Source organism: Pelodiscus sinensis, chromosome 14, assembly GCF_052426305.1.
Source record: "Pelodiscus sinensis isolate ZL-2025 chromosome 14, ASM5242630v1, whole genome shotgun sequence".
NCBI lineage: Eukaryota > Metazoa > Chordata > Testudines > Trionychidae > Pelodiscus > Pelodiscus sinensis.
Window position 1 is genome coordinate 39,409,673 of NC_143065.1, and position 24,725 is coordinate 39,434,397.

General features: G+C 42.3%; 1 protein-coding gene across 1 annotated transcript in view; it reads right to left on the reverse strand.

The window, feature by feature from the left end:
* Positions 1-24,725, reverse strand: part of CHSY1 (chondroitin sulfate synthase 1) — a 100,908-nt gene that overhangs the window by 64,088 nt on the left and 12,095 nt on the right. The window contains exon 2 of the mRNA XM_006129242.5: positions 20,999-21,494. Within this exon, the coding sequence (XP_006129304.2) occupies positions 20,999-21,494 (496 nt within the window). The remainder of the gene's footprint in view (positions 1-20,998; positions 21,495-24,725) is intronic.

The following is a 24,725-nucleotide window of genomic DNA, read 5'->3' on the forward strand; positions in this document are numbered from 1 at the left end:
TCCCAAGTAATGGAGGCACAGGATGTAGCACTAAAAGGGGTACCCGCCTCAAGAGGCTATCTAAAAGTCAAAGGCAAAGCATGCCCCAACAAATCCAAGACAGCCCTCTACATATTTTCCTAAATATTTCTAGCAAAACTAGAAAAAGCAGCTCTCTCTCTACTTCCCCTTCCCATCCGCCTTCATTTTACTTAGCCCCAAGCCAACCTCTTTAAGAAACAATATTAAGACATTAGACTACAAAAAGCTTTTGGCTCATCATGGTATTCAGATACCACCTTACTGCAGCACTGCCTTTTGGAGACGAGTATAAAGCAGAGACTTAAAGAAAGGGAAAAAAATGCCAAAAATGCTGTAACAGTTTTAATTAAAAGCAGCTCTGCTCTGCCAGTTGAACTTCACACAAGATTTAACATCTCAGCCTGAATAGGGAAGTCTCCTCAAAGAGAATTAAGGTTCCCAGGGCATATCCTAAAAAGAGGAAAGTGTGAAACCAAATATTAATGACGGCTATTGGACAGCACACTCACAAAAGGCTGCCGTAGGCTTGTGCAGTCAAGTAGAACATTACCAGCAATGTTTGCCAGAGCCCAGCAAGCAAACGGCCAAAATCTCAGGATCCAATGATTTTGCAGTGACCTCAGCATTTCTCCAGAAAGGAGGTTGTATGACTCCTCGTGCCCCCCAAACAAACAAAACCTGTTATATCGTAGACGTTAATGAAGTGCCAAAATTTAAGATTTATGTAACAATAGTTCTGAGTTGCAAAGTGTTCCTGTATTCATTCACCTTCAGTTTTGAAGAGCTAAACTTTTGAGCACCATTGTCTTATGCTAATAGAAAAGGCAATAATAAGCTACACTTTTCAAGAAGCCTTGCTACATAGAGTGAAATACTTTTAATTTAAACAAACCCTTCATCAATAACCCTCACTCGAAACAATTTAGAATGTTACTGAAAAAAGTTTGATTGTCACATTAGTTCTACTTAAGATTAAACACTGACCTGCAGGAAGCAATGACCCAGGTCTAATTTTAATATAGTAAACAAGAATACACAGGCAGTGGGAAATTAAATTAATAGAAAGAATCTCATGGGTGACAGTAAGAAGTGAGACTATGAAGCACAAAAGAGAAACAAAGCAATTTGACTAGACCTGGAAAAAGGCACAGTACATTTAGAGTATGTCCAGACTGCTGTGTCAGATCAACCCTAATCCCCTTTCTGTCTATATCCACAGACATCACATACATGTTAACCCAGGATCTAAGCTTGAGTCAACCTGGGATCCAGGGTTCAAGTCCTACTGCTTTGCAGTAGACACAATTCCACTGGATTCATGCTCAGAGTCCACCAGAAGTAACTTCCAATCCCACAGGCTGAATTTCTTTGTCCTCTGGACAACAAAATTTTACCATATGGCATCGTGAACAAAGGGTGAGAGTAGCCACATTTTAGTAGGGTGCAAGGAAGTCTGGGATATGGGCAGCTGGACTTGGGCCTCCATAATGCAGTGTAGATGTTGGAATCCTTGGTTTGGACCCAGGATTCAACAATTCCTAACCTGAAGTAACTAGTGTAGATGCTCTAGGATAACAACCCCAGGGTCTGCTAATCTGTGTTCCACTAACTTTAGACATAGACTGCAGTATGGAAGATAGATGGATGATTAAAAATCCTAGACATAAAACCCTGAGTGCGAAGGGATAGTGGGTGAGGAAAATTAGCAAGGCAAGGCTACAGGACAGGAGTGAAAGTTTTCAAGAACAAGACTGGGGAGGCAAACAATTGCAACATGAAACCTCAGCTCAAAGGAATAGGGTTTTTATACATCCATCTGGAGATGGAAAGCTCTTCAGAAAGGCTGATACCTGAAGATAATGCTAAGATGATGTCAACTGAGTTCATCCCTGTAACTCAATGGGACCTGACACTATACATCCACAGTTTACAAGACGACTCTCAAATGTTTTGGACAATTTGATGAACATAGGGAATGTACAAAAGAACAGAAGGAGAAGTGATGTACAAAGGCAGAAAGCATGATCCAGGAAACTGAAGCAATTTAAATGTCAATACATCATAAAACACCTCAATAAAAAAATCTGCTATTTATATATGTTTATAGCAGCATCACTTTTAGCTATGAGGAATTAATACCACACATTTACTACTGCAGCCCTGCAAAGAATACTGATATTCACATAAAAGATCTGTTAAAACCCAGAAAATTAGGAGGAAAAAAATCTTATGAAGGCAACAAAAATTACCAAAGTGTTGACAAAAAAGAGGGAAGGAGGAAAGATAATGGCAATCAGCTACATAAGATCTGGAAAAGAGACACAAGATGATACAGTGTAACTGTTTAGAGCTATTTTAAACAGCAGTCTACAAAAGAGGCAAGGTTGATAGATGTACCAAGGAGTCTAAACAAGGAAAAATTTTGCTTAGGACATTAGGGAACATTATTTCCTATGTGGGTAATGGAATGAGTCACCCAAAGAGGCATCTGAAGTGAAAAAAAATAGGTTAGATAAAAAACTTCAGGGAATAGTGAAGAATAGAATCTTGTATTCTCTTTTGGGATTTCAAGTGAGATGCCAGCTGAAGATCACATTTTGGTCAAAGCAATTTTACACTTTTCTGTCATTAAAAACAAAATCACATCCCCTTCTGAATTGAGCTACATAAGTAATGTCAGTGGATACAGTATTCAATCTTTAGAAGTTACCCAACCACTATAGCCAAAGCAGACAACACACAGGAATTAAGAGATTTGCAAACTGTACCTATTTAAACACCAAACAAGCCTTTTCAAAATTACAGGCGCATGTTCAAAAAGAGACCCAGTGCTGGCATGTTTGCTGTACCTATTAGCCTACTGGGGAAAACAATATTCTTGAGTAACATTTCTGCATCCCTGAACTCGCTCATGGTCATCAGCAGAGATAAAAGCATCCAGTTTCTACAGTGGAAAGTATTCTTTCAAGTTACTACTACCTAGTAGGGATGTAAAATTTATATTAATTAACTAATTGAATAGTCAATGGGATTTCCATTGATTATTAGATTACTCTATTAGGGCACCTCTGCCTTTGAACTGTAGCAAGAGCCCAGTTGGCAGTGGCGGGGGGGGGGGGGGGAGGGGGAAACTAATCCCACCACTAGTTGACTATCTCATAAGTTTATGCTACTAACTAGCAGACTTGAAATTTTACTGTATTTGTATTAGTATGTTTCTACACCTTGTCCATAGGATAGTATTATCCTGGTGCTTAACTTACCACATCTGCAATTTATCATTACCCTTTGTCCACCTCCTTTACCACCTAACTATTAAAATAAACATACTAACATACCAAACAGCTATTTGAATCTCCTACTCCTGGTGAAGAGGGTGTACAAAAAAAAACCCCACCAAAAAAGCTAAACAAAATGAACACCACCACCACCCACACCAAACAAAAGCATTTCTTCCATTTGCCCCAAATGTGGCATTTCCTCCCCAAAGCTCCCCCTGTCCAAAGCACAGAGTAACAAACAACAATTTGCTACCAGTAACAGATTTTACATATATAAAAACTGAAGGATTTGGAGTTAACCAGTATGTCTAATTTTTCTACCTGGGTGAAATAGGTCATTTATAGTTCTAAAATAATCAGATCACAGTTATGTTTAAATGGACTACACTACTTAGTTAAAATACTCTTTTTTTTTTCTACTGCAAAAATATCTTAGTGAATGCAATTTGCAACTTTTAAAAATCCCTACTCCTGGATGAAACGTGGACAATGTGTGGGTAAATGCTCAACCACTGTAGTTCAATTTTTTATGTAAGGTGTCTATAGGAAGTGTTTAGGTCAATCTTGCCTTTTTATAACAAATTCACTATTATAGTGACTGTCTTTGAAAATCCTATACAATGGTGATTTGATTTCATGCAGTTATCTGTTCTTTATATAGATGCCTCATATCCTTCCTGCATGAGGGCAGCTGAGCTTCATGACACTGGCAGAAAATTCATCAGCTCTTCTCTGTAGATAGAAGCACTAGGCTAGCCAGAGTGCCTCTATGCCATCCCATCCCGCAGAGCACGCCTTTCAAATGACAGCACCAAAACCTGAATCCCTCCATGAATACACTGACTTGGTTCAGAACAGCTGTCCTCAGGTCACCCAGTCTCAGCCCTGGGGCCATTCTTTTTGCCAATTCAATCCCTTTCTCAGAAGGTGCCAGGGATGGTGCAAAGAACTGTTCACTCTGCATTGAACAGACCATTTTATTGACTGGACATCAAATAGCTGTTGATTAGTAACCATTTTTACTTGTTACCAGAGTGACCTGGGTTCAGACAGGCAGCTGGGTGTAAAGACTCCACACCTCATTATCTGCCTTCTGAGTCACACAGTAAATGATACTTTCCATTAAGAGGGGAGACAAGGCGGATGAGGTAATATCTTTTACTGGATGCACTTGCCTTCATGAAAGAGACAAGCTCTTCTTGAGCTCTGTAAGCTTATCTCTTTGACCAACACAAGCTGATCCAATAAGAGACATCACCCACCTTGTCTCTAAATACTTTGGGCTTAACATGGCTACAACACTGCATATTGTCTCTCTAAATACCTTGGGTCTAACATGGCTACAACACTGCATATTGTGTCTCTAAATACCTTGGGTCTAACATGGCTACAACACTGCATATTGATTTTTTTTAATCTTACAGTTCACTGTGAGATTAATAGCTTTTTAAAAAATTAGAAGCCCTAACAGCAGTCACCAAATTCTGTTTAGGTTTCCATCTCAGATAGAAAGGGCTAAAAAATTAACATGGTGCTGCTCCACAAGATATACAGAGTGCTCTTTGCTTTTTCTTTTGTTTTCTTTTCCATTAGTCAAAGCCACAAAGAATAGCCTGCTTTATGTGCCTTATATAGATTTCTTCTCAAAGGACGAGTCATTTCCTCCTCTCAGACATATTTTTTTAAAATGTGTCTCACTTCCTTTCTCTTTCCTTTTTTGGTGGCTGAATGTCTGATCTGCCAAATTTTTGGAACTGTTTTGCTCGCTAACTTCTCAAATGCCTTGGGAACTACATTTTGCCAGACAAAGTGAAATTTCCTTTTTATTCTCACTGGTAGGAAACGCTCAGCGATTAATTTAATTGCTAATTTGACTTCTAGGTAGAGACTGATTGGCAAAACAAAATGAATTAATCCCTCCCATTTAACATAGTGGGCTTGCAACTAAAGATCTCAGAATGGTGCTATAAAATGTACATTTGTGCTATCAACCCTGCTCCTAGTATTTTTCATGTAATACGTGAGTCCCATTTTTCAGTCGCTGGTTTTTAAAAGAGAAGAAAACCCTTTCTGCTTCTAGTAAATAAACAGAGTAAGTCCTAAAACTGCAGAATTTCTTCTTCGGACTCTAGCCTCCACTTTTTAGAGTTCAGATGACAGAGTAAAATGTACATCAAGGTGTGCAAAAGTGCTTAGCTGCATGCACACAAGCAGAACCCAGGCCTGCTATCTGGCCTTAATAATACTTACAGAAAACTTATGAGGGAAAGAACCACATCTAATCTCAAGTTCTAAGCTGTGCTGTTTTCTTTTCTAACCCCATGAAATCTGGCACTTCAGCTAATCTTTTTCCGTGACAAATCCCTGGTGCAGAACTCTCTTCTCTTTAGGTACAGCATGGTGAGGTGCAAACTGCAGGTAGAACAACCAAACAAGACTCCCACGGTACTTTCCCTCAGACCATTGCCCACATTATGCCTCCAGCTGTACCAACGTTCCCTGGCCATACTGATCAGTGGTAGGTCTTTCATTCATTCACCTCCTAAAAAGTATCATTTTTCATTCTTTCCTTATAAATCATACTGCTTATACTTAATAAAAATCACTTTTATTTACTATCAAGCCCAATGGAAACAATTGTTACATGGGGAAGCAATCAGCGTTTATATCCTCCTTTCGCTGTTAAAGAGGGCTTACTTGAATGATTTATTTGGGGAGCGGTTTCCCTGGAAGCTGGGCCCAAAATTGCATTTTCCTCTGACCTGACGAGGTTCAGTGTCTGCATTGCTCCTTGCGGTGATGGAGGGGCGGTGATCTCAGCTCTGCGCTTTGGCTGGAGGAGACCACTAGGACAGGGTGGTGAGAAGTCCCAGAGAGCAAGGTGGTGAGTGCCAGTGGCCATGTCAGCACTCCAGAAAGCACCCAAGGGATCTTCTGTGACCGCACCCTGTCACATGTTGCTCCTTGTAAGCTACCGGGGAAACACAGTACACTCTCTCCTGCAGGCAATGTATCACTCAGTTGAGTGTGCAGGGTTCTCCCGGAGAAGGGCTTTATTTGCAAGCGTAGCATTAAAATCCTCTCAAGGAATGCTCAAAGGTCAGTTTCCTCCAGCTGAAGACAGCAGCAGTTCTGTATAGTAAGAAATCTATGACTGTAATATATCATCCACCACACACTGACATGATAAAGTTTTTGTCAGTAAGGGATTCTGCAGCAGGCTTAGACAAAGATGGCTTTGTCTCATATTTCCTAGAAATCTGCTAGCTAAAAAATTACATCCCAAGCTGCATCTGTTTACATCTACTGGGCAGTCTAAACCATCCACTGTTTTAGCTGGATTAACAGTTTGCCTGTGTGGCACTTAGCTGTCTGCCAGCCCTTTGATACAACACAATATACGTGGCCATCAGTTGTGTATTCAATTTGAGTAGGTCTGTGTTATAACCTCGTTTATTAGTTAACTTGATGTATTGCCAAACTGCTTCCTCCAAGGGTTTAGACTCCGGTGTGTGCAGGGCAATGTAATATGAATCACCCGTAGATCTCTGAAGTCAGGCTTATTGCACAGACAGAAATAAAGTTCAGAGTAGCTCTAACTGTCTAACACCTCTTGCTACAGGGGTCAGTGTCACGAGTTATTTTTCCCTTTTCATCACTCGTCAGGCAACACTGCTGCACTTTGTAACCGCTCTCGAGCTGCAAAGGTAAAAGGACTACTAGCAAGGCATGTTCCACAAAGCAGCTTCTATTCTGGAACTCTTTCGTTGGTTGACAGAAAAGAACACTGTTGAGCTTCAGGGCATATTGAGAAGCTCAGCTATTCTCCACTTCACTTGCCATTTCTCTACCTGCAGAATTGTGGACTAAGCTAGAGCTGCTCGGGTTTGTTAAGTGCCAGAGAAGCAATTCTACCAGTGGTGATGTTTTTGGTTTGTTTTTTTAAACCAAAATAAAGACCAGTTCTCTCTCTAGAAGTCACAAGCTTCAATCAGGAGTTACTGGGAAACAGTCTATGGCTGGTGATGTGTAGGCAATTATGCTGGAGAAGCATAGATTTTCTGTCAGAAGGAAGTAGTGAGTGACACTGAATCGTAAAGCAGATTAGAAGCAAAGAGCTAGTATGTACAGTACAGGAACTGTTGCTAAAGGTCTTCAGTTGGATTCTCCATAGAAACCTTCAGCAATTTGGGGTGTTCATTGCAGAAACAAAAGTTTATTCCTGACACCCTCTGATCAACCAACTCTCACTGAAGTGAGCTGAGGCTTCACAGACTCCAGACAGAGTTGGATCATGATGCACAGCAGGCCAGAATAGGGTGGACAGAACTATCTACCTACTTACACAGACCACGCAACCAGGTACAAACTCAAGGAAATCAAAATAGTTTTAAGTCACACAGAGGTTACCAGATTGAACCAGACCCATGGTCAGTCTAGCCCAGTATCCAGTCTGTGATGCTAGAAACCTCGTACTAGGCAGATGTGGGATAATTTGCCCCCTACAAAGATCTAATATTAACCCTTAATAAGAAGATAATCAGGCACAATGTTCTATATACCATTAAAAAAAACCCCACACTTAAGCATTAGTTACAATTCTTGATATTCTGGTTATCCAGGCGGGCAGGCAGCCCGGCTCAGTTCTGGGAGTTCAGACTCTTTCCCCCCCCCAGACAGGGGCTGCCAGGAGACTACAAAACAGTCGACTAACCAATAAAACTATTCAATTAGCTGATATTTAAAATCCCTAGTCCAGTCCTCCTACTCTTGGCAGTGAGCACGTGGCAGTAAAAGGGAAATGAAAAAGCATCAACCCACACTGCTGCTGTAAACTTGCCTGATTGATGAGATGATGCATATGTGGATTAGGGGACACTGCTACAAAGCATGTGCACCTATGCTGGGAAAATATATATGGACCACCTCTTGAAGAATCACACTCTCTTCCCACTGTTTTGCTTATAAGGTGGGATCTAATACATGACCAGAATATACCTAAAAACAGCTAAAAACATAGTGATCAGTTATGTTACTTCTCACAACCAGCACATGCAGAAGTGGCCCTTTCTATTACATCAGTGGTTCTCAAGCAGGGGTCTGGGACACTCTTAGGCACTGAAAGCAGGTTTTAGGGAGTCTATCAAGCAGGCCCAGCATTGGACTCCACTAATGGTGTGAAGGAACCTACTTGCGATTAGCTCTCTGTACCCTAAATCATAGAGATGCTAACAGATCAAGTCTGCGTCTGCATAGATACACACCCATTTTTCTTTTTTTCATTTCTTCTGTCTACATTGACCTCAATGGGAGCAAAGTCAGGCCAGTACATCCTGTTGGTGGTCGTGATTTCAGTTTTCTGGCCACAGGTAAATTCTGTCGGAACATATGGTTTCCTGGCGCCATAGGAAGAGCACGTCTGTTCATGCTTCTCTTCATGGCTGCTGTGACTGTGGAATTTTGAGTGTATGAGGAGGCGTCATGTGCTCTAATTTTTGCCCTGGCAGAGCCTCTCTTTGTGCCCTTGGGCTAGTCTCTTAAATCCTTTTGCAAAAGTAAGATCATAGTAATTATCACTGGGGTGGAGTGAGAAAAAGGCGTTTGCAAAATGCTTTGATGATGAAAACACTATTCATAAAATTCCAGGCATAGGATGACAACTCCTCTCAAAGTACAAATGAGGGGGTCAGGGTTAAAACTAGACTCCTTCAAGCTTATTTGAAAATAGGCAGCATGATACCACCTGAAAGTAAAGCTGAAAAGTATTTCCTCACCTGCTTGTGAAAGAGGCCCACTATATGCCTGAGGTCTGATCTCTAGACACTTCCGAAGGATTTTCAGTGAGTTAGAACATTTTACTAAGCCTCAGTCTCCCTGTACTGGAAGAACATTTTTACAGGCGAAAATAGCAAGAGAGTCACCCAATATCTCAAGACAGAACCCTGCACAGTCCCTAGCCAGTTCTGTAATGCACTGTGCACATGACAGATGTAGTACAGTATCGCCCAGGAATACAAAAACAGCAATTGTAATGGAATGTACCTAGCATTTACCAAAAAAATAAAATGCAGCAGCAGGTATCAAGTAAACAGTGTTTTTTCTGTCTATAATGTTCACTTTATGAACCACTGAACACAAAGTCTCTTGCACCATATGAAAATCTGCCCGGTGCACAGCTAACAGAAGCAAATAAAACTCTGGTTTCCAAGAACCCAAACACCGTAATCATACTTCCGAAGAAGATAACACTTTGGAACCTGATGAAGAATTCTATCAGCTAAGGTTGTTTTTCTACCTGGTGTACAGGTAGACGTATTTTAAAGAACTCCTGTTGCCCCAACCCCAAATACTGCTCTCCTCCATGTTTCTCTCTGCCACCCTCTCCCTCCACAAGCTCATCCCCAGGGTGCTGGACCAGAGATGCCCAACCAATCCCAAAACCATGAAGTATGCCAGACCAGGAGAGGTCAATGATGGCCCTACTGCTGCCCGACACCTGTTGCTCTTTAGCCCTGGAACATCAGTGGTCCAGCCCAGGGAATCACAGATTAGAGAGGTCCAATCTCTACTTGCCCCCAATAGCATCACTTTTTATTATGCCTCTTATTGCCCTCAGCTTTTGTTTAGAGACCTGTATCCATTCTGATGGATCTAAATATAGAGATCAACTTTTAAAAGGTGGATTTAGCAAGGGGAGGGGTGTGCTTATAGGGAAGAGAATACCTCTTCCTCTCTCATGTCCCACCCCAATTGTACCAATGTATTACAGGATATTACCATCTCGGGGTGTTAAAATGTGTTTATATATTAAAGTAAATGTAACTGCTGAAATTGTCAGTGATTCCTTATGTGGAGGGGAGGCAGCTCTCCGGGAGCTGGTGTGTGTGGGGAGCTAGCTTTTAAGAAGGCTCCCCATGAGCACCAGCTCACATCTGCTCCCCTACTCCCGCCGCTGTGTCTCGATCACATCCCTAGTTTACGTATCTCAAAAGGCACCCGGTGCTAATAAGAGAGTGAGGTATCAAAGCAGATATATGACTGAGTGGGTACAAAAAAATCCCTTGTGCCAACAGAAGAGGAACAAGGCATTTTCTGAGACCGTGAGAGTTTACTGTGATAAACACGTATTTATATACAACTTTAACTCTGGAATTTCTTCTGCTTTTTTCTGCACAAAAACTCTGTTGCTACTTCCTGTTTAATGTAACGTCTAGTTCAAAGAGATTCACTTTTACAGCACCTTGCTGTGTTACATTCTGGACTCCACGCCAGGATCAGGAGCCTGGGTTGTAAGCTCACTGGGACAGGCATTGGTTTTCCCACATATCTTTAAAGTGCCTATGAAGCAAATGTCACCATATAAGTAATGAATACCCGTTATACCAGTGATTCTCACCCAAGACTACATGTACCCCTGGGGGTATTCAGAAGGCATTATTTCTCTAGATATTTGCCTCATATTACAACCATCTACTAGAGAAAAAGCCAATACAAACTAAAATTTCATATAATGACTTGTTTATACTGTTCTATATCTTGCAAAGAATGTAAGCACAGAATATAAATATTCAAATTGATTTTATAAGTAATTATAAATGTAAATATAAATATTCAAATAGATTTTATAAGCACATGTTAAAATTAGAACATCAGTAATATATTAGTGATGGTGAGCTATGACACTTGCATTTTTATATCTGATTTTAAAAGCATTACTTTATGTGGGGTAAAACTTGAAGTTACACAAGACAAATCAAACTCCTGAAAGGGGATCAGCAGGGTTGGGGAATTTTTTTTGAATTGGAGGCTGTTGACCCACATAAAAATCAGCCCCACACAATAGGGAAGCAAAAAAAAAAAAAAAAAACCCACACAATCCAAAAAACACTTCACTCCCCACAATTCTACTCACACACCAGCCTTAGAAGCTAGTAGATTTTGTGTGCTCCGACCTCGCAGGAGAGCCAGATACAAGTAAGCTGAGAGCTCCATCCGTTTCCCCACCCTTAGGTTACAGTATTATGGAAAGGTTGAGAACTCCTGTATTATACTACAAAGTCAATCCTGATGCAGTATCTGAGCAGTCTAAAGTGCACTATCTGGTCTCAACAATGCAGGAGGAGGCTTAAGGCAGCTCAGGAAAGGCAAACTAACACTCTCTCCTCCGCTGATACAGTGGTGACATAACCTGCCAAAACATGTAGTTTTAATTAAAATAAAGGAGTTACTGCCAAGTAATTAAACACATTGAAGGCCTACAGCTCTCCTGTGATGCCCTACGGTATTTAAAAAATAAGTCATTTGGAGACCAACCACTTTGCATAATCAGCATATTTGAATTTCAGCTACCTTTGGCTATTTTTTTTTTTAAGAAATTAAAAAGATGACAACAATGATCTGTAACAGGATTTGCCAGTTAACCACATTCTCAAAACAAAAACTGGAGTCAAGTTTGTGTGTCATTATTATGAAAGGCAAAGTTGCAGAAGTTGTGGAAACATCTCTTAAGGTAATTCTTGACAGTTCTGCTTCAAGTGGTAATAAAAACAGAAATCCCACTTAAAACAAGTAATAAATTAGAATTACTAAATTGTAAGTGAAACAAGCCAGTGAATCTTTTTCCGTCTGAAAATGTAACAGCAAGGTTTCCAAGAGTTCCCAGTAGTGCTTCTACAGAGGTTGGGGGATAACTAAAGGTCATGATGTGAAAACAAAATGCCTAGCTTTTAGACAATCAGGATTTCTGGCAAGATTTTAAGAGGACTCCAGCTGATAACCATGAAAGTTTAACCATCAGGAGTCCAGATAAGCTTTAACACAGGAAATTACTGCTAAGTGTTTAAAGCTTCTTAAGACTCAATTAAGGGTATGTGGCAGCTCAGTCGACTAGAACCAAGTTCCATTTTCCAAATCAGAGGGCTTTGGGGCACAATTATCTCACAACTCTTCATCAGGGAATTTATTAGTGAAATAAGGCTATGAACATCCTGAACTACTAATCCTGCACCTTATGTGCCTGTACAAATTGTAGTCAGCAGATTATGTAGCTATCTTGTACAGGGTCGCACGTAGCAGCATTTAGATGCATTCCCTTTTGTGGCAAGGAACAGATGACTGTTTTACAGCCACTTTTATCGGTAGCACTTATCGACTAGAAGGCTGGAAGCTCCACTGCAGCCCAAAGCCAAACTAACTCCACATACAGAAACATTTTAGTGCAGGATGCATGGGAGGACAGTCAGCTCCCATTATTAATTGCAGCTGTACAGCTAAACATCACAGCACACTGAAGTTTCGTTCATCAGCAAAGAGAAGAATACAGCACCAGCAGACAGAGCCCTGCAAATCCTCAGAGATCTACTTGATATCTGCAGGTATCTGCACGGCTCATTTTTGTGGATACTGATGTGGATACGGATACAAATTTTGTACCCAGACAGGACTCTACTAGTGCATGTCTCTTTTCTATGGTGACTGTCTGGAATATAAAGCTGTTGATGACTGAGACTGATTGATTGATTCTATTCTGTGTTCTTTCCCCTTCTCCCAACTTGAGATTGTACAGGTAAGAATGAGAACAAGTCAGGAATTCTAACTGCAACGTTACTAATGCAGTATACCAGGGACTGATCCAATTGTATCAGTCAAAATAGAACTTATATACTAGCATACCATGACCAGTGAACAGAGCTGCTTAGAAAGCAGCTGTTTTGGTGATATGTCGAGAGAGACAAGTATATTATATATGATTTTGCCATGCTTACTTCCTGGCAATGCCTAGGCTTGCCGCAGACAGAGGCTGGACCCTGGCAGAAGACACTGTCCACAGGGGGTCTGAGATCTCAATGGGCAGGATCTGCTGCCATGGACCTGCCTCTATCCATGGGGAGCTCAGACCCACCCAGTGGACAGGGGTTGCTGCCACCCTGTCAGAGGCAGCAAGTCTGCGCGGGGAGCTGATTTTTAAACTGGCTCATAGCATCAGCCTCAGCGCAGGGGTTTCCTGGCCCTCACAACTACTTTAATATATATTAGACTAAGCATGCAACTACAAGAGTATTCCAGTAAAATTATCTCTGATCAGAGCCTGATTCTGCATCATGACAGCCAGCAGGAGCTCCACACTTGAAGTTAGTGCAGCAAAGGATTAAGCTCTAAAATGGACAATACAAAGCTAGTCAGCACGGCCTGACTCCAATACCTTTTTCACACAACGAAGGAGAAGTTTTCTTCTCAAGAGAGAAACCCACAGTGCTGGAGACTAGTCACACGCGAGCAGTTGTAGATTTGTGCCCTAAAGCCAGTATTTTCTGTTTCACTCTCTAACCATCACAGGAATTCTCCCACTACTAGCCACTTCAGGATCAGTGAACACGTTCTGCCCCCCACCCTCCAATTGAGAGCCTCACCTACAGAAATGGAACATTTGGGGAGTTGCCTACCTAGTGCAATGTGTGACTGTTTCAGAAGGAAACCCTGTTCTAGTCAGCTGCATTTCAGAGACCCTATGATCCTGGTTTAAATCTGGGTGAAAAAGACCAGATGAAAATTCTAATGCAAGTCTCCCTTTTCTTCACAAAATTGCCTTTCCACTAAAGATTCATAATTGAACCTATGTTGATCTGGCTAGGGGACAAACAGCTTTTTCCCTCCCAAACACACAATAAAATACAATAATATAAAATCCTTGACTCTCCCTGGCTTCCTTTAAATTACCTCCCACCCATTAAAATGTTTTGAAAATGTGTTTTCTATTTCATGGCTTTGGTGGAAAGCCCTTTTCTCTCCCAGATACTTCACCTCCTACTTTACCAAGTAGCTTCTATTAAGTCACATGAACAAATATATTTTTTAAAATAACTTTTCAGGTCTAGTTAAAATAGAGAAGTATTACATAATTATTCTTTTGAAAACGGAAGTTTTCAGTTTCACTAGGTACAACAATGCCTACATTCTTATTCTGCACCAATCACTGTGGTACAAGGAGAGAAAAGGGTTTGACACTTAGGCTATGTCTACAGTGCACAGTTATTCCGGAATAGTTATTCCAAAATAGTTTATTTTGAAATAGCACGTCTACATTAGGGAAGCCTGCCTTGGACTAATTTTGAGGCTTCCCTGCAGTGTAGACGTGCTCTCTCAATTTAGAGCTCCAGGAGGAATAACTTAGAATGGCCCTGCTGAGGGGCTATTTCAAAATAGCAGAAGTGGAGCAACTACACATGCCTTATTTCGAAATAGTTATTTTGGAATAGGCATTACTCTTCATAGAATGAGGTTTACAGATGTCGGAATATGCCATCCACTATTTCAAATTTATTTTGAAATAATGGAATTGCTGTGTAGATGCTCACATAGTTATTTCAGAATAACAGCCGTTATTCTGAAATTACTTTGCTATGTAGACACACCTTAAGAGTGGACAAAACTGTGTAAGCAGTTTGTATCACAAATGGGGGAAGTTGGATGCATATTCTGTGGTTATGAATAATTAGGATAAAAGTTATTAGGATTACTAAGAACAGGAATGGAACTCTTTACATAGTGATTTCATGGCAACTAAAAACGTATCATCTGCTACCGAAAGATGATCCCACGGGTAAGATGTTGCTAAAGAAAATACAAGACTCTAAGTGAAAGAGGAGAAAGGAAAGAGCAGTATTAGGCCTGGAGGGCCCTGCCCTATAGTCATTGCCAAGCATGTGACTAGATCAATATAAAGGGAGCTTCAGCACACAGGGGAAGGGGTGAGAGGAGAAAAAAGAGGCCATTTCCTGAAGAAACTCTGCTCTGCAGCAGCAGGAGACGATTTTCCCATTGGGACCTGGTGTGAGGCTTTCCCCACACCTCTTAGACATTCCTCAAAAGGAACAGAGAACAGTGGACAAGGGCACAAGAGAGCTGCAGGCAGAGCTTTTGGGGGCCCTGTGACAGCCGCCCCACTCTCCTATGGATGGGAGGAACCTGGAAGATTATGGGACTGCCTCCCCACTACGCAAGTGGTAGGAGCCGGAGATGCCTGGCAACCTGCTCCACTTCAATCTGCTCTGCCACATCGCCACTCCTGGCCTACTGCCCATGGTTTCTTAGCAGTGGCAGGAAGCACAGTGCACCAGCCCCAGGGCACCTTTTTCCCACTGCTGTGGAAAAGTGGGATAAGGTAGAGTGGAAGGGGGCAGCAGTCCTAGACTGGGGATTCAAATAAAATCTTTAAGTTAACTGCAATTACTCCTTGAACTGAGAGACAGGCTGAAGTAAGAAGTGATCTAGGGGAAGCGTGCAAGGGGCTGGCTGAATCTAGGCAACATTATGCTACTACACATTCAGGGTCCTGGGCTGAGACCTAGTGGAGCAGAAGGAGGGCCCAGATCTCCCTATCCAAACCTAAACCCAAGGAGGGACTAGCCAGGGGTTACCAGCAGACAGCAGTCCAGCTGGGACCTTATCCACATTGCTGAGATACCTTGAACTGACAGAAAAACTGCAGTTTTGAGACAAGACCACAAAGCCTACTGAGTGACCAAACCATCCTGCTACTCATGAATCAAACAGTGGGAACTGAACTGAGACCTCCAACTCAATTCACAGAGATCAAAAAGAGCTGCCATTGTACATTAATAACCTCAGCCTTTTAACAACTGACCTAGCAGTGAAAGACTCCTGCCCCTACCATTACTAATCCTTTGGGCCAGGGGTTCCCAAACTTTTTGACACAGGGACTAGTAAATCCATTCATGAGCTTTTGGAGGACCAGTAACATTCATTTGCATATTTGCATATTCATTAAGAAAATGATGAATATTCAAACAAGGTGTTTCTGGCCCTCCCAAAGTCCCCAAGTGCCTGCTTTAGCAAAGCTTGATACAGTCACCCACAATATTCTTGCCAGCAAGGTAAGGGAATATGGATTGGATACATGGACTGTAAGATGGATAGAAAATTGGCTAGCCCAGGGTTTCCCAAACTTTTTACTTTAATTGAAATCTGTGGTTTTTTTCAGTACTGTTTTTTGCAGCCCAAAAATATAAACGCATATTAAAAAAAGAATGAAAAATGAATAAATTTTCACTGTTTCACCCAGCTACATCCTCCACCCAGCCCAGGCCAGGGCTTGGGGGATCTGGCGCCGCATGGGCACTCCAGGAGGCGGGCGCAGATTGGGGGTAGGGTATCTGGCTAGGAGGGAGGGTGCAAGGAGGGATAGGATTGCCAGGTGTTCGGTTTTGTACCAGACAGTCCAGTATTTGAGGGTTCTGTCCAGGAAACAAATTGAGAGAATACCAGACATATAAAATGTCCAATATTTTCTAAGTTTTATTATTAAGTGTATCAGTCCGTAGCTGCAAACTGCCTGGCTGGTAGATGTGCTCAGCCCGAGTGTGTCTCCCAGCCAGTTAGTTCGCAACTACTTGAGGAAGGGTATGGGGGGGAGGGGAGGCAAAATGGAATCCCCGGGGCCGGACCCACTCGTGTGCCCGGGTCTGCACATGCCCAGGTCAGTCCCGCTTCCCACCGGCCGATTCGCTCCCTGCTCCCCCCCCCCTTCTCCTCCCAATCTCCCCTGTCCAGCCATGCTTCCTGCAGCCGGTTCCCTCCCCCCTCTGCCCCACACCAATCTCCCCTGGCCAGTCCCGCTCCCCCGACCCCCTCCCAGCCCACCGGTTCTCCTCCACTTCTTCTCCCGATCTTCCCTGGCCAGCCCCGCTGCCCCCATCCAGCCCTGCTTCCAGAGGCTGGTTCTCCTGTCCTCCTCTTCCTCCCAATCTCCCCCAGCCAGCCCCCACTCCAGCCCTGCTTCCGGCCCCCGCCCGCCGATCTCCCCTAGACAGCCCTGCTGCCCTAACCCCCCATCTCCCTCAAGCCCTACTTCCTGGTGGCCGGTTTCCCCTCCCCACACACACCCCTCTTCCCCGCCAGCCCCACTCCCCTCCTGGCATCCACGCTGAGGCCCGGTATTTTTTTCCACGCGGCTCAGTAGCAGGCTGCGACCCATAGTTTGGGAAACGCTGATGTAATTCATAAGTAAGAAGCAGCATAGAAGACAGCATCAAATGCAAGAAACAAACAAGACAGGTTTCAAGGCTGATATTGTTGATCAAGGAAGAGGTACAGAAGGAACAAGAGGATCCAGGACCATACGTGTAAGACAGGACGGAGCTTTGATGCAGCTGTAAGAGGTGTCTAATGGTCGGGACAGAAGATCACAGTTCTGGTGGCCATGCTGTGTGTCTGGAGTTTAAAAGCAGAGGGAGGTGTAAAGTAGACTAGAGAAGAGGTGGTTGCAGTTATTAAAATATGTAGGATCTCAAGGATGTAAATGAGTAATAGCAATGAAGAAGAGGGGGCCTAGCAGAGTTGTCCCCAACAATGTGCCACAAGTGGATGGCAATGTACCGGTAAACACTTGCTCATGCAAGACCACCCCGTTGACATCAGTGAAATTATTCACATTAATAAGGGCTTGAAGATTTGGGTCATTAACACACTTCGGAACTCTTCTACATGGAATTATGAACAAAGAACTTTTGTATTTTTAAGCAGTTAGGAACTAATTTGTTAATCCCTGCAAGAACGGTAAAGAGGGAACTAATTAAAGGTATCCTAAAGAATGCAATACTAATACTCCAAGAAGACAGACGATGGAATAACTGTTCCATCTACCCAAAGTCTGTTGCAACACAATGCACTGCACTTTAGTCATTGTGTTCTCTTGCTTGACAGTCAAGAATACACTTCAGACATGGAAAATGTTGCTTATACACTAACCTTTCCTAAAACAGCTGCGCTGCTTCACCAAACCATTGTTTTGCCTTACATAAGAGCCACTCAGCACATTTAATCCACTTATCTGGGCACCGAGGGAATCAGATCAAAGACCAAATTATGACCGTTTTTAAATTAAAAAGCCTTCAATGAAAGTGTAGCTACTCCCTAAAGCAGCAATGTGCTTTCATCACAGAAACAGCTACCCAGACATTCTTCCCTGACAGGGAACACTGAACCTTACATTCTCACACTGCAGGACTAATGTTAAGACTTTTTGCTATTCCCCTCCCACCCACCTTCTCCACATACTACTTTTAGATAATCTACCACATTTGAGAGAAGGCAACATTCTGGATTGCTTATTAGCAGCAGTTTTGTTCTTCCAAATGTCACTCACAAAGGTTTATTTGTTTGTTGTTTTTCTTATCTCCTTAAAGTGTGACAGTGCTACAAATGATTTCAGTCCAAATCTTGATCCTATTGGAATCAATGGCTGTTTTGCTATTCATTTCAATGCAGCCAGGAATTGAGCATTTAATAGTTTCAAGTGGGTGGGTGAAAAGCAGACTTTTGTTATAACAACTATTTAAAAAAGGAGAATTAAGAAAAAACTTGGTTTGATCCTTTTCTCTGTAAAGCACTTAAACTGGTAAATAATTGTGGGTCTAGAAATACAGAAGTGACAGCACTACTGCAGGTCTAGAGCGGATCTGCAGCTGAAAAACTCTTCATCTCAAGGACTTGATCTAATGCCCATTTACTCCACTGAGCTCCAATTGAACCCACAAAGAACTAAATGGGTAACTTCTCAGGAGAAGCCATGAGTAGCTATTTCAAAAAGTTTAAACCAGGATGCTGTTAAAATGAAAACAAGTTAACAACAGATTCAGGTAATACTTCTAACTCAAATCCCTCGGTCAGGTTCTGTGGTTTTACAATTTCCTTTTTAAAAATTTCCTCCCATCGCTATGTGAGAACTCACAACTAGGGGAAAACTATACACAGAGCTGCTACACAGACAAAGGGAGCCTTTGGGACAAAAATGTAAGTGTAAAGCAATCTCCTCTGAGCTTTTATATATAGTCGTCTTCAGTGTTTTTCCTAATACTAGCACAAGTATGATTAAAAGTGCTAGTTGCGTTCTCCCACTTAAAGAGAACCAAACTCACACCTGGCCATATATTTAGATTCTGTAGAGGCAGGCTTTTACAGAACTCCAGATTGATGGAAACGATTCCACTCTTTTTTGTTTTGTTTTGTTTTTAACTCCAATGTAAACAGTTGAGCAGAATTATTTTTCAGCTATATTTATGACCAAACATTTAAGCCTATAGAACTGCATGAATCTGAATTGTCCATGAGAATAACAAAGAGTAACTAATAAAAGCAGCTTAGCTAACAGCAGGCTGTGGATTTTTTGAGATTCTAAAGCTGCAATCAGATCTCTATGGGCAGATTCTGGGGATAGTCAGTACAGCTGTGTCGGGGGGCAAATAGGCCCCTCTGAAGGCCAGTCTACACCCACAGGTTGTGTCTCGACTACACCTCTCCGCCGACAGAGGGATGTAGATTAGGCACTTCAAAAGTGCAAATGAGCCCGGGATTTAATATCCCAGGTTTGCATACTCACGTTTGGGCGCTGCGCCGATTATGCGCCCTTTCGAAAGTGAAAGTAAAGTCTAGTCACAGCTCTGCCAACAGCAGGGAGCTTTTTCGGCAGATCCTGTACTCATCAAAAAATGAGGAGTACAGGATCTGCCGAAAAAGCTCCCTGCTGTTGGCAGAACCATGGCTAGACTTTACCTTCACTTTCGACACTGAGCCTGATCTGCACAGCATTGGAACGTGAGTATGCCAATGTAGCCCGGGATATTTAAATCCCAGGCTCATTTGCACTTCCAAAGTGCTTGATTTCCATCCCTCTGTCAGCAGAGGGATGCAGTCTAGACGTAGCCATATAGTCCAACAGCAGGAATCAGCAAATATCCAAATCATACCTTAGCAACAGATACTTCTTTTAGGCAATCTCCATGTTTAATTATCTGCAGACTTAGTACTGTATGCAGTGTGACAATGTAAAATGCCGGACAGATTAAATATTGTTTGGAAATTAGATACACATTGGGTGAAAGACTAAGACAGATGCATGTAACTACTTCATTACACAAGTCTATAGGCCTTGCATGCTCCAAAGCTGATTAGAAGTCTGGTGATTAAACCATTATTTTTCAATACCTTGTCCCTCAAATAAGTTGGCTAAGCACAAACTAGAAGCCAAGAACACCCACTCATGGCACCAAGTCAGCAAATCACCCCAGGACTTAATTTCAGAGGTGCAGAGTACCTGTAGCTTCCTATTAACTTCATGCAGGTTTGTGAATGCTGAGCCCCATTAAACAAAAATATGAAGATGCTTTGATTCAGTTTCCCCCTCAAATTTCTATTTGAGAATTGAGGCTGATGAATACTCTTACCTCACTGCACAGGGATAGTGAAACTATGAGACACTCAGATTACATGTCACACCTCTATGTGAAGACTTAAAAAAATGTATTGTAACAAATTAACATTCGAGAGTAGTGTTACTCAGAGATTAGAGAAATTAGCAAGTTTTCCCATTTGATATGAAAATTTTCTATGTAGTCACATATCCATTCCTGTGGGGGTTTCACGTGATGACAGGAAGGAGAAAAATTATTTTAAAGAAAGAATTTTTTTTAAAACAAAGCTAGATAGAAAGGCAGGAGTGTGTTGGGACAGGTAAAATATCAAGAACTACTTTAACCAATTGTAAATGTATATTATAAAAATATTAGATGTCAGGTAGGCCATATATCCCATTTGCTTGTGTTTGGAACCTACTATTATCCTTTACAAAATATCACACCTTTCATGCCCACGTGCCTCATTTCTTGTGTTTGTGTTCTTACCTCGTAAGACCAGACACATTGCACTCCTGCAAACCTCCGCACACATCTTCCCACTTCCACATCCTCATGGGTGGTGTACATCTCCCGCAAGCACTGCCCAATGTGAGGCACCATTCTGCGCAGCACCTCCCGGCTCATGATCACTCCAGGCCCTCCCATGCAGAAGTTCTCACCAGGTTCCAAGGCCAGTTTCCCCATCTCTTCAGTGGTGCCAAGCCCAGTTTGTCCGAGGAAGAGGGGTTCACTGCTGTTCAAACTCCTAAGGAAGCTCTCCAGTCTATCCCCTTTAATGTAAACATCATCGTCTGCTCTCATAAACCATTCATATTTGTCCAAGTAGTTGTCATGCATGTACTTGAGCATCATAAAGGATTTCTTCTGGGGTGGGTAGGAGTCATCCACACCTGGTAGTGGGACTATTGGGATTGGAATAGAGGTGTCCGAGCCCTCACTGGAGAAGAATTCGACCTTGCCAGGAATGGTTTTGGACCAGGTTCTAGAATGACAATACAAAAGTTAAGTTTACAGACAGAACACATCACAATCTGAATCAAACATGCAGGAAAAAGTGACTCAGGAGGACCATTACTCCTTTTGTTTTAAGAATTTCCTGCTTTTTAAATTCTTTAGAAGTGCTATCTTCCTTCCACACAAGTGACAGTGGTACTAAGAACCGTATACGACATATACGACAGCGATTCTCAAACTGTGGGTCACAGCTCCAAAGTGGATTGCAGTCATTGTCCCCTGTAAGCTGTGCGCTTGGGCAACCACCCAGGAGAGATTCAGGTGCAGCCCAGCCGATTAGCAGAGTGCTCACAGCATGTGTTTCTACTGGTGGTGCACATCCACGCATGCCTCCGTGCACACCGCAAAATTTCATATATGGAAGGGAAAAAATCAGAGGAAACATTGGTTGCAACTTCCGACCCTGTTTTAATGGGGTCATGAGGGCCATCGGTAGATGCAGTGTGGTCCAGGGCTGAAGCCCAAGCCCTATTGCCAGGGACTGAAGCTGAAGTCCATGTGCTTCAGCATGGGGCTCAAGCGTGGACTTCAGCCCCTGCAGTGTGGTGGAACTCAGGTTGCAGCTCCAGCCTGAGGCAGTGAGGCTTAGACTACTGCCCTGTTGCCTAGGTCTGAAGCCTCTGGGCTTCAGCCCTGCATGAATGAAGAGGAGGGAGTGGGCTTGTGTTTGTGAGAAGGAGGTCGCGAGGCAATGAAGTTTGATATACGACATGCAAGTCATTCAACAGGCTATGCTTCTGAGCCTAACTTTCTAATTACAAGACAGGCTAATAATAGTCCTCCTCCAAAACTAAATATAGAATTCTCAGGCGTGTTAGCCTAACTCTGCTCCCACTGAGGTCAAGGGTAAGACCTCCATTGAAGGGAACAATTTTAGGCTACTGCCTAGTGCCCTTGAAAATTCCATCTAAGTCCTTTGGACTATATTACTGTAAAGTATGGAAGACTGGTCAGATGCAGAGGGAAGAACAAGATTTGGGACCTCTAGATCTTGACACAGAAGGTTTTTGCAAAATTTAGGAGGGGATGAAAATCAGTAATTAAAAAAAACCTAAGAATGTAAGTTTGTGCAGAGGTGACAGAATTGACACAAAATAAGCTTCAAACTGTGAAAAGCTTCTCTGCACATCTTTCCGTCCCTGATTCCTCCCACTCTTAATCTATAATTGCAGAGGCACAGAATGAACAGAAAACAGTTTTTGCATCCATTCATGAAAAGTCTGTATTCCACAGAAGAAGAGACTATAGGAGAGAGGGCTAGAGTAGTGCTTTTCAGGAGCTATAGATAGAATAGGTAGAACAGGAAAAGAGCTTGGTCTTCTATGCAGCAACCCACAGTGCAGGTAAAGAAACAGGAAAGCTCAAACTCGCCTAACCCCTACCACCCAGAAATTTATGGAAAAGCAGCACCAAAGAATGGGTCATGGACAGCAGCACAGTAGAATTCTAACACATGGGCTTCTCTTCTTACCATATTACCCCTCTCTGCCGCATTCTGCATCAGTTTCTGGAGAATAGGAATGCTGATTTTTTTTAAACTACTCAAAACTCTGATATTAAGTGTTTCATAATCTCACAAATTTAGCATCTAATTCAGAAACACAGCATAAGAAACCAAAACCAAAGGAAGAGAAAGAACAATTAAAATGGAGGGTTAAATATAACAGACACCACTTGGGTTGACAGCAGAGTTAGAATTAAACAGAATTAAAAATCAAGAGAAAAACTACCTTCTCAGCTAAAAAAATTAGGGATGAGATTTTCAAACGGCTCAGAGAGACTTAAAATGGCTTTCAATGGAACTAGCACTTCTAGTCACTTAAGCTCATGAATCTGCTACAGATCAGCTCTCAGAAAGAGACAGACCCTTGCTTAAACTGCAGTGGGGGAGGTTTAGGTTGGACATTAGGAAAAACTTCCTAACTGTCAGAGTGGTTATAAACACTAGAATATGTTGCCCAGGGAGGTTGTGGAAGCTCCATCTCTGGAGATATTTAAGAGCAGGTTAGATAGACATCTCTCAGGGATGGTCTAGACACTACTGGGTTCTGCCATGAGGGCAGGGGACTGGACTCGATGACCTCTCAAGGTCCCTTCCAGTTCTAGTGTTCCATGATTCCCCTAAAGAGCTTGGAAAGCACTGAGGTTTCAATAGGGATAGGTAGTTGCACACAAGAAGTGGCAGGCTGTTCCAAGCGTAAGAGGTGTTATGAGACAGAGAAGCTGGGAAAGGAATTTTGATCAGCAATTTTGATCAGGCCCTATTGATTAGGTCTCCTGCCTATAGGAACGGCAGCTAAATTATGTTGATGGATATAAAGACATACCATCTGTCTAACATTTTCACCAGCAGCTTCTAACAAAGCCTGCCTAGAGCATATATACATGGGCAGCTGGCCTCTTTAGCTCATTTGGGACCTCTTCTGAGTCACATTCAAGCAGACTTTTTAGAGCAACTATAGGCAACCTCGGCTAATGAGTGGCTAGCATGAATGGCTCTCCATCTCAGTGAGCTGCAAGACGGTTGTAACCAAGACAGGTTCCTGGGCTAGGGTAATTTTGCTTACTATGCTTGCATATCTAGAATTTGTGGGGTGTTTGAATTGTAGCAATGCTTTGAGGTAGAGGCAGCACACTGATCTCACAGTCAACGGTGTGTCCAGCCAGCGCACACTGCACTTCATGTGCCGTTTCTTTACATGCATGTCACTTTATCACCATTAGGGAAAAAACTACAGGTGGAAGCCAGTGGAATCTGGGAACCCTGTGCCTGGGCTACAGTAATCAAAAGTCTCATAGGGCACACATAGGACTGTGATGGTTGTCCATCACTGCTCTAGAGACATCAGGTTACATAGCTATTAAACATTTTATACCCTTGCTCTTAAACAATGCAATTAGTGCTCACTAAGACCAAAAAAAAAAAAGTGTTCTGTGTAGGAAGACATGGAAACAGTTTTAATCAGTAACTGGAGAGTTTTCGCCTTTTATATGAGAAACTTTCTGGTGATGTTAGGCAGCTTTGTTCAGACAATAATCTGCATTCAGCGTCTGATGCAAAAACATTCTTGAGGTGTGAAAAAGAATAGTGTTCCTTTAATGTATCGCTGCTATTTATACCAAGTGTTTCCAACCACAATTTTTTTAGGACTGAAAATAGATTAAGATGTGTTTAGAACGATAGCTGCTAAGAAACTTC